This window comes from Haliotis rubra, unplaced genomic scaffold, assembly GCF_003918875.1.
Source record: "Haliotis rubra isolate DU_JTF1 unplaced genomic scaffold, ASM391887v1 Scf107, whole genome shotgun sequence".
Lineage (NCBI taxonomy): Eukaryota > Metazoa > Mollusca > Gastropoda > Lepetellida > Haliotidae > Haliotis > Haliotis rubra.
Genome location: NW_025764970.1, coordinates 655,591 through 668,605, shown reverse-complemented (window position 1 = coordinate 668,605; position 13,015 = coordinate 655,591). Strand labels below are relative to the sequence as shown.

The 13,015-nt window shown below is 41.3% G+C and overlaps 1 protein-coding gene across 1 annotated transcript; it reads left to right on the top strand.

Annotated features, from left to right (window-relative positions):
* The first annotated feature begins 3,686 nt into the window (after nt 1–3,686).
* On the top strand, nt 3,687–12,782 carry LOC124279943. The gene is made up of 3 exons (XM_046715826.1): nt 3,687–4,355; nt 9,170–9,401; nt 12,192–12,782. Exons 1-3 carry the CDS (start codon nt 4,026–4,028, stop codon nt 12,587–12,589), a joined length of 960 nt encoding a protein of 319 aa, XP_046571782.1. The 5' UTR covers nt 3,687–4,025; the 3' UTR covers nt 12,590–12,782.
* Nucleotides 12,783–13,015: the final 233 nt, after the last annotated feature.

Sequence of the window (13,015 nt, the reverse complement as noted above, 5' to 3'; positions counted from 1 at the left end):
TTGGAATAAAAGGTAACATGTTTAGATGGATTCAGTCATTTCTATCTGAAAGGATCGTTCAGGTTCGTATTGGTTCAGAACTTTCTGGTATGCACATCATAGAAAATGGTACTCCACAAGGAAGTGTAATTAGTCCAGTTTTGTTTAATATCATGATAAACGACTTTTTCATCGACCTACCTGTTAATGTTGATGCTGCTCTGTTTGCAGATGATGGTTCATTCTGGAGACGATTTGGTAACTTTCAGTTTGTTAAAGAATCAATTAAAAATGTTTAGAGTTGATTAATGTTTGGTGTTCCAAATGGGGTTTCAAAATATCCCATTCAAAATCAGTAGCTATGATGATCACTCGCCGGGAAATTCCTTCAAAGATGGAGCTATCCCTTGTGAACCATAAGCTAGATGTTGTATCAGAATTCAAATTCCTGGAAGTGTATTTTGATCAGAGACTTACATGGTCAAGACATATATCATTTCTTTGTAGCCGTTGTAACAATGTCCTTAATCAATTGAAGTGTGTGTCTAAAACACAATGAGCTGATAAATCTACTATGTTATTACTATATAAAGCACTTATCTTGTCGAGGATTGACTATGGCTGCCAAGTCTACATGTCAGCTTCAAAAAGTCACCTCATCAAACTTGATCGCATTCAATCTAGAGCTGTTAGAATTTGCACTGGAGCTTTTGTAACTACTCTAGTCTCGGTTCTTCTGGTTGAGTGTTCTGACTTGCCCTTGTTTCTCAGACGCCAAAATATATCCCCGAAATACTTTATGAAGATGAAGACTGGACAGCTATCATTCAGTGTCGGATGTACTTAATGATTGTGTGGACTATGTCTTGTGTGACTGGCCGTCTCATGGTAAGATTCTGTTTGGTTTAAACATTCTGAAATTAGCAGCACAACATGGAGTTGTTCACTTGAGTCCAGTAAATCCATCTACACCTTCTGAAACTGCTCCCTCGACTATGCTATGAACTCAGTTCCATCGTTCAGAAGAATATGAACCCAAATATGGTGAGAGCGATTTCTGAGGATTTTATTCGGGAATGATATGCAGATTTTACACACATTTAGACTAGAGTAAATGGGTCCAGGAATGATATTGTTTATGAAATTTTGAAACTGGACACATATTTGAATACTAAATATATCTCATGTGATATTGTATGGGTACCAGCTCAAGTCGGTTTGCAGGGTAATGAAACAGCGGATAATCTTGCCAAGTCAGGGTTGCTAAAGGATGAGGTTGATAATTTTGAATTGAGGCCTTGCCAAAGAGATTTCGAATGTGCCATTGGGAAGTCGGTCTCCATCCAATGGCAAAACCTGTGGGATGTTTGATCTACTGGAAGACATGTATACAGACTCTGTCCTTCAGTATCACAAAGTTCGCCGTCGTAAGAGACGTGATGAACTAGACTTCGTCTTGGTCACTGCGCACTTAATGCCCACAGAAGTATTGTTGATAAAGAAGTATCACCTCTTTGTGACCAATGCAGGGATAAGACGCCTGAAACTGTACAGCACTACCTATTGGAGTGTCCCCGTTATACTAACATCAGACACAATCTTAGAAGGGCCGGGCTCGAGAAAAGCAATACATTCTCCCTTGCTGCAACATTGGGCCCCAACATCCTATACGGTTCAATCTAAAGGGCTATGTATTAGAGTACGTTACTGCATCAGTCATGTATGAGACAATCTGAGCATATGTCGTCCAGTAGAAACATTAAACCAAATATATGTATTGCTTTTAAATCGTTTTAACATTTCTTTTTCAGTTTGATGTTCTGCTTTTTATTGAACGAGCATCATATTTTTGTGTGCGTTTTTGGTTTTTTTTCCAAACCAAAAATTGGTTACTTGATGTTTTGATACATTAAGCAGAAGATCCTGTAAGTTCATCCAAATATTTAGATAGTGAATACAATTTTTGTGCAAGGTAAATATGAACATTTGCAGTGGGTCTAATTATATTTATGATAGTTCAACTTCAATTAACGAAGGGGCGGTGGGGTAGCCTAGTGGTTAAAGCGTTGGCTCGTCACGCCGAAGGCCCGGGTTTGATTCCCCACATGGGTACAATGTGTTAAGCCCATTTCTGGTGTCCCCCCTGTGATATTGCTGGAATATTGCTAAAAGCGGCGTAAAACTAAACTCAGTCAGTCAGTCAGTCAATTAACGAAAGAAGATATCCGCTTGCTTGTTGGTAGTTTATTGATTTTTCAGATATTTCACAGTTTGTCATCTGTGACAGGTCGTTGACATTTACCGCTGTAGTTGACTCCGAATACCGTTAGTTTAATAACAAGAGGAAATGCCTGGCATCTGGTAAGGGTCTATTGCCACCATTTTGTGCTGAAATAGATTCATCAAATCTGAGGTCATAACTAGAATTTCTAAAAAAATGCTGTTTTAAGTTGATAATAAACGCTCAATCTATTCTAATCATTGATTACAAGTTTTTAATGTTCAGCGTGATGGCAGTGTGTTGATAGTTGTATTGTTGGATTAAGGCAGCGGCCATTGGGTTAATGCAAGTATGAAACTCGGTTCAAGACAAACAATCGTTTGGGTCAGTAGACAAAGACAATGATAGATTCAATCGGACGTTCACACACTTATGTGTATAAAACATGCACTCATTCACTTGAATTAAACTTTAGGACAAAATAGGGTCCTCAACTTGCCACAATACGCATTAAGACACGAGCGATAATGGAAATACGGTTAACAGTTGGGTGCTTTAATTATTGGCGGATTTCCCAAGAACAAAGTGTGAATGATGTATTCCTGTTGTATACTTCAGTAAACGCACTCAAACACCATACCACATAACAGTATATTTCCAGTTCCCTTTCAAGAAATAAGGATGCGTGACGATGTTTTTAAAATTATCTTTACCATGTCATTAATTGTTTTAAATGGAGCGAACGAGGAAAAATCAATAAAGAAACGTTTTATTAAGTAATTTGAAGATTGTTAACCACAAGCCACGATCCCTTGAGAGACTAGGTTTTATCCTTAAAATTACTCTCATTGCAATTAGTGTTTAACTTTCGTTGGGGAAACTGAATCAATACAAGAAATATCTATGTTGTTCTCTGAATAAACAGTCGTTTGTTTCCCTCTCACTCCCATTGTCGGCCTTGTGTTAAGCTGCTGCTCATAATGAGTACCTAGCAAAACCATGTATGTGTGACTGTGGTGATCGAATCGATCTGTTACATAGAGGTTGCGAAGGAGCGACAATGTTAATGTCACCGACCTTGAAATCTACTTGTATCAAGGAATACGCATGAAATCACACGTGACCGAATCTGCGTCGTTTGAGTGGCAAGAAAGCGCCATGTACATGAACCACTTAATATATTTGGACATCCCATAGTAAACCATACCAATAGTACAAAATAATAACACAAAATTGTTTTACGTTTTATAAATACTTTTTGAAAAGGCTGGTATTAATATACATTATTCGTGCATATTGCATACACTAAAACGAGATCAAACGATGATGTTGAATGGTTCAGTTCTTCGAGCTATGTTCTTCGTTTACGGTTAAGACAATGCAGCATCGCCAAAACGGTTCCCGGTCTCTCTGAAGCGGTAACCAATGGGAATCTGTCTGTGGTTCAGATGCATTTTACCTCTGTACAAATACGTTTGTCGTCGTTTCTTCTGCGAGACAGAACCTGGATTTACTTGTGTCATGATTGGCGTCGAAGAATAATACCGACTATCATAAATAACAATATAACAAATGCTTATTGTCGACTTGACAAAAGTTCAGAGCAACCCTTGTTCCATGGATACAAAAGGATTTACTCGTAAACCAGTGTCTTTACATCTTAAGTTGATATTTCTGAACATTTGAATATCTTAGAACTGGGACAACTCGGACAAATATCATCCATTCGTCCCACAAAGGATATCCGCGCGTTGACATACCCATAAAACACGAGGAGTGTCGAGATTAACTAATTGAAAACTTGAAATCAAAACCAGATTCACCAATGTCACAGAATTCGGCTCTGAGCTTATTAACAACGTTAGTGCTGTTGTTGACGGTGACGAAAGGAGCCGACGGTGCCAGTGGCTTCAGACAATACTGGTACTCGCCCTACGGCCTGTCCGAATATGGTCAGAATGTGAATCAGGGTACCAGCCTGGGCCTCCTTACGGCGGTGCAGTGTTCCCGGTTTTGCTCTGATGACCAATCCTGCCAAGCTTTCCAGTTCCACAAGACTGACCCTTCGTCCAGGAAAGGGATCTGCTACACGTTCAAATCACTAACCTACAACAGCATCATGACTCCCACACCACAACAGAAATACTTCGAAAAGGTAACTATGATGCCTCCTTCATATATTTTCTCTCTCATAACCATGTTCATATAACTGTACCATTGGTAGAATCTTGGGTTATCCGGGGTAATAATGTGCTGTGCCTTGATTGTTAGCGCTATGAGCATACCTAGTGCGGAGTTTGGCGCTATATAAATGGACACATTATTATTATTATTACCATCGCACAGGATTTTATTAGTAACATACAAGCACAGTCGATGACCCGTTGATAAGGCGATGGATCAATGAGGTTTTAACTTCTGAGGTGGGTGTCATTAGTTTGAGAGCCTTTGATTTACCCTTGACTTGTTAGAGGTATCAAATGTACAGTGACTCGACTCTGACCTACCGCGATATTAAAGAAAAACGTTGTTACATCTAGATTCTACCACGTGGTTAGTGGAGGAAGTTATAACATACAATCATCGTTGACAGTAGTATTAACTTGCCGTTTTACACACAGACACGCACGCATGCACGCATGCACGCACACAAATGCACATAAATGAACCCCCTCCCCTGCTCTCTCTCTCTCTCTGTCTCTACATCTCCAACCACCCCACATCGCCCTCTCTGTCCCTCTCTCGACCCCTACAATTGAATGAATGACATAAAATTATGTTCTGGAGGTTTTCTTTTTGATATCGTGAATCTAACAAGGACGGTTGATAGTGCTAGTGAGTGAGTCAATTAGGCTTTACGCAGTTTTTAGCGATATTCCAGCAATATCACGGCGGGGAACACAAAAAATGGGCTTAAAACATTGTACCCATGAGGGTAATCGAAGGTCATAGGCGTTATGGGCGAACACTTTAACCACTAGGCTACCCCAACGCTCCGCGGTTAAAGACACCAGATAGGATTTCTTTGTGAAAAAAAATAATTCTCATTTCAACTGACTCTTAATTAATGCTTGATCTGCATTTAGAAGTTGGTGAGTCAACAATGAAGCATACAACTTTATGGATACGATAAACAAGATGTTGTCATCCATCAATTTGTATGCTTCATTATTGGATCTTAATTAAGATTACCACGTGTTTTTATGTTTGTTCCATGGAATTTCCATAGGACCACTTTTTGTGGTAAAGCTTTAGTTTGCAGATTGCCATCCATGGCTTAATGCGTTTACTAGCCTTCCCTGTTGGATGACAGAATTATTGAGTTTGAAATCGATATTGAAGATCTATACACAAATTGATTCTGAAACTGTTTAGATGTTTTGGCCATCAGGAAGCAATCCACTTCTACAGGGAACAGAAACACAAATAGACCTCGAGGTGGAGCGAGGTCTGACACCCGTATGAACTGCGTATTTACGGAGTGCATACATATGATCAAGGTAAAGGGCAGTAGTGTATTATTTCTGTCAGGGCAAAAATATAAATACACCAAGCTGTTGGTTTAGCACAATCATTACTTCAGGTTGTTTTCTAAAATTCGGAAAGATCCTGACCGGACGTAAACAATCGTGAATATAGATCAATGGAAACCATTCTCACGTCCCGAGTACCGTCCACGTTTGTGTTGTCACGCGCGCCACAGGGGCAAACAATCATTTTATTTCCGTTAGAATCTGTTACAGCCATCTTTTGTCTGGTCTGACACTGAGTACTGTAAGCAGTAACAGTTGGGCACACACCAGGAGGAGTTCTGCGAGACTAAGTGGAACCAGTCTGAATACATCACGTACATAGTACTGTGAGATGTTGGTTAATATTTGCTATTGATAAAAGCTTTTGAGGCCTATTCAGATTCTCAGCGTGCTATTAATAACGTCTGTTTCCATATGCTTGATGTCCTGAAATATCCTGCATCTATTTTTTCAATGTTCGGAAAGAATACATGCTATTATTTAACAACTTGGCATGGTCGCTTTCCAGCTTCTGGAATGGTAAAACATGCAAACGAAGTGTCTGGTTAATATTTCTATTAGTTCTAATACAGGTCAGAACGGGTCCCAATGGAGACTGTTCTACTGACACATCCACACGACAACCACATAGAACGCCACTTGTTCTGTGGGGACACAGGTTAGAGAACGGGCCCCAATGGAGACTGTTCTACTCACACATTCCAACGACAACCCTCACATGAACGCTGTTTACTCACACTGTGGGGACAACCACACAGAACGCCACTTTGTTCTGAAAACGGGTCCCAATGAAGGCTGTTCTACTCACACATTCCAACGACAACCACACAGAACGCCACTTGTTCTGTGGGAACGGGTCCCAATGAAGACTGTTCACCTGAAACTCTAACAAATGTCACAAGACTGTTTGCCGACGACACTTCAATTGGTGTTGCAAGAAAAGATGTAAGAACCATAGAAGCTACTCTTAACTATGATTTAGCAAAATTGAATGAATGGGCTGACAAATGGTTAGTTAAGTTTAACCCAAACAAGACCAGATTCATGTTTTTACAAATGGAAATTGTCCACAAGTTCCTGACTTGATTTTCAATAATGAACATTTGGAACGTGTACATCAACATAAACACCTCGGTGTCATCTTTTCAGATAATACAAAATGGTCTCATCATGTATCTGCTGTAATAGAAAAGGCCGCAAAAATTGTTTCCTCATTACGGACGCTAAAGTACGTATTACCTAGATATATCCTTTCTAGTATGTACGAAATGTATATTAAGCCTATTTTTAGAATATGCATCTGAGGTCTGGGATAATTGCCCTAGCTATATTTGTGATAAATTTGAAATGTTACAACTTGAAGCAGCAAAAATTGTAACCGGATTGCCTAAATTCGCTTCAAGTGAAACTGGTTGGTTACCATTGAAAGTTTACCTGATTACCTGATAGATTTACTTCCACCTTTTACTGAAACCATTTCCGGATACAACTTGCGTAACAAATCAGATTTGGCTGTTCCTAAATTTCGCACCTCAATTCTCCAAAAGTCATTTATTTATGATTCTGCAAGTTTATGGAATGCTCTCTCCTCTACAACAAAATGAACAAATTCATTATCATCGTTTAAATCAAAGAAAGACAAATATACTGCACACGAAGTTAAGACATTCGTGTAGTTCATTACATGCAGATCTGTTTCGTGTTAATCTATCAGAGAGTAGAGCTTGCAATTGTGGTGCTCCGGTGGAAGATGCTAACCATTTTTTCTTAAAATGTCCAAAATTTGTCAGTTGCCGTTTTGAACTATCAAAATTCAGTTAGACATTGATACCATTTTTACGGCAACTCTGCTCTGCCAAATACTATCAATGAAAACAGGTTAGAGAGAACGGGTCCCAATGGAGACTGTTCTACTGACAATCCACACGACAACCACATAGAACGCCACTTGTTCTGTGGGGACACAGGTCGGAGAACGGGCCCCAATGGGGACTGTTCTACTCACACATTCCAACGACAACCACATAGAACGCCACTTGTTCTGAAGGGGACTCAATGAAGACTGTTCTACTCACACATTCCAACGACAACCACACAGAACGCCACTTGTTCTGTGGGGACACAGGTTAGAAAACGGGTCCCAATGAAGGCTGTTCTACTGACACATTCCAACGACAACCACACAGAACGCCACTTGTTCTGTGGGGACACAGGTTAGAGAACGGGTCCCAATGAAGGCTGTTCTACTGACACATTCCAACGACAACCACATAGAACGCCACTTGTTCTGTGGGGACACGGGTTAGAAGGGGTCCTGTATTGCTTGATTGCTTGAGGCAACTTGACATGGTTGGGTGGTCTGGCCATTTTAGGCAATGTTACATGAAACCTTAATTTTACATCGTAACCAAAATATCCCAGCTTTCTCGGTAACTGGTGCAACTTAGTATCGATTGCTCTTCAAGCTATTTTCGGGGCGGTGGGGTAGCCTAATGGTTAAAGCGTTGGCTCGTCACGCCGAAGACCCGGGTTCGAATCCCCACATGGGCACAATGTGTGAAGCCCATTTCTGGTGTCCCCCGCCGTGATGTTGCTGGAATATTGCTAAAAGCGGCGTAAAACCGAACTCAGTCAGTCAAGCTATTTTCTACACATCCTGATATTGAAGCAAGCACTCGTAAAAGTTTTCACGTCATTGTCGATTTTTCATTGACGACAAAATTACTTATTATTTCTGCTGTTTTGTCGAAGGTGGAGTTTTTTTGACATATGCATTTCCCATATCATAGTTTTCTTTGTCCAAATGAGATAGGAAGAGATTATATGTACATTTTATTTGCGCTTGCTTATAACCGCGCTGATTTCGCACGTTACCACTGAGGCTCTTTGAAATCATGTACAATGTTAATACAGTTTGGTAAAGAACTACAATTACTCGCATCTATCTTTTTAAACTAATTAACCACATACGGAGACCAAGTTTATGATGATTTCTATGGAGAAGCATGTACTATGTGAATGACACCCCCACCCCACCCTACCCCACCCCACACACTATAATTTATGTACAAAGTAAGTAAGTAATGTTCAAAATAAATGATACCCCCCTAGTTCATGTGTACCAAGTTGATGCCTAGTAACATGACCCGGCTTGCTGACTGTAGCAACATCAGTAATCCGCCCTTGTCTTAAGAGGCGAATCATGGAATCACGTCAAACACTGGATTATCTGGTCCAGACTTGATTATTTACAGACCTCCGTTATGTGGCTGAAATATTGCTGAGTGTAGCGTTAACACCAAACAAAACATTTAATCACTGGAGTTTCTGGTCCAAACTATTTCCATATACAGACCGCCGTCATATAGTGTGGCGTTTATAAAAAAAAGAATTTCAACTTTGATATAACTAAAAAGTATTACAATATCTATTTCAGAGAGACTGTTTCAAGGTTCGCTACTTCTCATCAGGAATCTTGTACCCGTCTGAGATGCGTCTCATACTGTTTGAGGACAACATCAGCCATCTCTTCGATATCATAGCCTTTGACCAACAAATACAATTTAGGGGTATACAAGCAAAGCATCATACTGAAATCTTTCCTGGTCTAGTGGGTGAAGTGGATGGAGCGTTTCAAGGGCCCAACAGTTACACCTACATCGTTCAAGGTAAGTTCAAATCGCAGTGGTTGTAATTGTTGGGAGTTTGTTGTTTGTAGTTTAACTCCGCACTCAGCAATATTACAGCAATATGGCGGCAGTCTGTAAATAATCGAGTCTGGACCAGACAATCCAGTGATCAACAGCATGAGCATCGATCTACGCAACTAGGATACGATGACATGTATCAACCAAGTCAGCGAGTCTGATCACCCGATCCCGTTAGTCGCCTCTTACGACAAGCATGGGTTACTGAAGATAAATTCTAACCCGGATCTTCACGGGACATTATAGGAAGCGGGGCCAGTAACCTATGTTTGTGCTACGAGGTGCTGGGATGGACAGGCCAAGTGGCAACGTGTGTCGATGTTCATATTAACAATCACTGGTTTGCCTGGTCCAGTCCAGCTATAATATTGCTGCCCAAACAACAACACAACGGTTCAAATCTCGCGCAGATTACCTCTGATTGTGAGCGTTGGTGCGTCTGTACCTGCACACACCTATGTGACCTTTAGTTCGGTTCACAACTGATCCGGGGTTAAACCATCTCATGATTAAGTTGCAGAACGTTTTGTATTTCTCAGTTCAATGCTGGTGTAAATTTACCTTACCAAATTGAAATGAATTTTGTTCCCCCACCCAGGATTTGTCCAAGGATCTGTCCAATAGAATAAATCAAACTTCACCCACTTTTTGACAAGTACGAACACACTACATGTTGCTATAGGTGCTTTGAAAACCGATTTCCTAGCATCGGATGAAGTGCCTGCGTCAGTCCCTGCAGATCTGGAACAGCGGTATCTCTAGCTTGACCTTGGCGTCCCAGATGGTCCTGCTAGTATATCGGGGCTCCTTGCGAGCTATGGAACTGTTTTGATGGCGTAGTTCTGTAAATGTGTCTAGCGTTGCCATCATTAGATGACTGGCATGGAGGTGGTTATCAAAGTATTGCACGACGGGAGTATCAAGTACTTCCTGTTGGTAACGTTGATTGATTGTCTCAGGTACTGTAATGAGATACAGCTTGCAGTTATACGAGGACCAACACAACCCAACACCACCACAGAGCCAATACCAAAGTATTCAGCTGCATGGATCATCTCCTGGTCACGACAACGGCCGTCGGTAACGTGTAGATGATGGCGACTTTCATGAGACCAATGAACCCCACGCCAGGTCTTCAAGTTTTGTTGCCAAACGCAGTCATCGGACTACGTTCCCTCAGAGCAGCAACCAGCAAACTCCTTCCGATGGTGTTGGTGGAGAGCTCGACTCCCAGTCTCCATTGCCGGTTCCCGGGCATGTTTCATGGGATACGAGACGAACTGGCTCACCTGAGCTTTCCCGGAAATCGACTACTAACCATGTGGTCAATGTTCGCGTTAGCACTGATGACGCGACAGAATGTCCACGTCTTGCCATGTATAGTACTGTCGTCAATGACATCTGTTCCGATAACGGTATTGCCCCAATATATACCCCAATGTGTCTAACGCCGTCCACTTCATGAACATGCGACCCATAGCTTTTAAGAAACTGCGTGAAGCACGTGCTTTACATGTGCATTGAAGTATGCCAGTCTTTGTTTGGACCAAACCTTTTTAAAATGACCTTGGATCCAGGTGCCCAATTAATGTTTATGTGTATATACATAGACGTTTGGTCTAATTAGATCGAATGTACGCTCTGTTAATCCGACACCAGAATACCCTGTTGGCTACCCGGACAACAGGTAAACACAGCGCTCACCTCTCCCGATGATGATGAACAGGTGTTCCAGCACCGCGACAATATGGACGCCCCAGCACCATACAATTGTTACCTTCTCCGCTGTGTGGTTTACCTGAGTGTATTTATCCATAACGCATCGTGATTAAGTAATTTGTTTGATAAGCTTGGTTCAGTCACAATGCCAAATTCGTCAGTGTCAAGACTTCTTGCGGTCACTGGTTGATATGTACCGGAAGGGGATTAAATCATGTCCAGCCAGTCGTGATAGTTTTCAGAGTGCTTTCTAGACACACGTGGGGTTAATGTACAGTTTCCGATGAAATCGAGTGATTTGCATTAACAGTTATCGAATCGGGTAGACAGCCTACAAAGGACAATGGCTAGCCCAGAAGTGTTATAGAAGCCAGACATTTCTACTAAGAGTCCATCCTAAGATTCCGGTTATTTTCACAGACATGTGTTTATGAAACACTATGAAATAGTAATATGAAGGTGACAAACGCACGTGTTCACCTGGGGGTATACTAGAGACATATGGGACAGGTGACATTGGGGAACTGCACCTGATTATCACTGATGGGTGCCCACCCATGGACTGTTTAAACACGTAGCATGACATTATATCTTCTTTTTATATATGCCTTTGCATGTTTGTGTGTGAGAGAGAGAAAGAGAGTGTGTGTGTGAGAGAGAGAGAGAGACAGACAGAAAGAGATAGAGAGAGAGAGATAGACAGAGAGAGAGAGAGATAGAGATAGATAGAGAGAGATAGAGAGAGAGAGAGAGAGACAGAGAGAGAGAGAGAGAGAGAGAGAGAGAGAGAGAGAGAGAGAGAGAGAGAGAGAGAGAGTCGCCATTCAAGGAATAATAGCACGGGCGGGGATTTAGCTAGCCAACCGTCCCAAGAGTTGGTAGCATGGCATGACAATGACAAGAATTAAACGTACCTAACACTGAAAACACATCAGATAAAGGTGTGTGACCTGACGAAACAAGCCACATTTTCGCATTTATCTATTTTCACTGTTCATTGTAATATGATATATTTCCGTCTGTTTTTTTAAGGAAATCAAGTCAAATGCTTCTCTTCGCTCTATCCAAACATCACCAAATTTGAGGCTTGTCCCCCGGGCGTGCCACCTCAAAACATTCTCGCCCCCTATTTCACCAGTAACACGAACCTGGATGCCATCGTCTCGCTTGACAATACCACCGACAACGTCCACATCATCAGTGACAACACCGTCTACGAAATGAGTTGGTCAGGCAGCGAGTACACAGAGACCGGAAGTTACGCAATCACGGACACCGGATCCAGCAACTATTGGGCAAAGGCACCGGAGAACGTCACAGCTTTGTTCCGTTTACATCGACCGGATGAGTACATCTTTATTGAAGGCTACAAATTTGTCGTTTACAATGCTGTTTTCAAAACCTCCACAGGCATATTTTTCTTCTGTTAATAGCTCTCCATGAACACCGAGTATGTCCTGTTCTGTAAGGCGATACCTGAATGTTGGATACTTTGACTCTGAAATATCTCTCCGCCATATCATATGTTGAATGTGGACATGTGAAATAACTCATTTGTCAAAGGGGCTGCAAGTCACCGTGAAGATTATCGTCCCTTAGATGCCAGGATCTGCTAGGTATTGATTCGAAGTCGGTATTCGTAGTTGTTATATACCATATCTGTGCTCGTAGACGTCATCGGAGTGTTACCTGCTAACATTGCCTCAAGATGGAACACATGTGTTCAACTGACACTCCGTCCAAAACAGCCATCAATAAAACACATGCAGTGATGTGTTCTGATATGTTGAAATAAACATCAATATTAGTCTAAGTAAGATTGGGTTGTACTTCTTAATTTAATCATGAGTATGATA

Bases quoted from the DNA above. Each gene is read 5' to 3' on its own strand.
- LOC124279943 (XM_046715826.1), top strand. From the start codon at position 4,026: ATGTCACAGAATTCGGCTCTGAGCTTATTAACAACGTTAGTGCTGTTG. The intron at 4,356-9,169 runs GTAACTATGATG...TATCTATTTCAG, and splicing joins AACAGAAATACTTCGAAAAG to AGAGACTGTTTCAAGGTTCG. The intron at 9,402-12,191 runs GTAAGTTCAAAT...TGTTTTTTTAAG, and splicing joins TTACACCTACATCGTTCAAG to GAAATCAAGTCAAATGCTTC.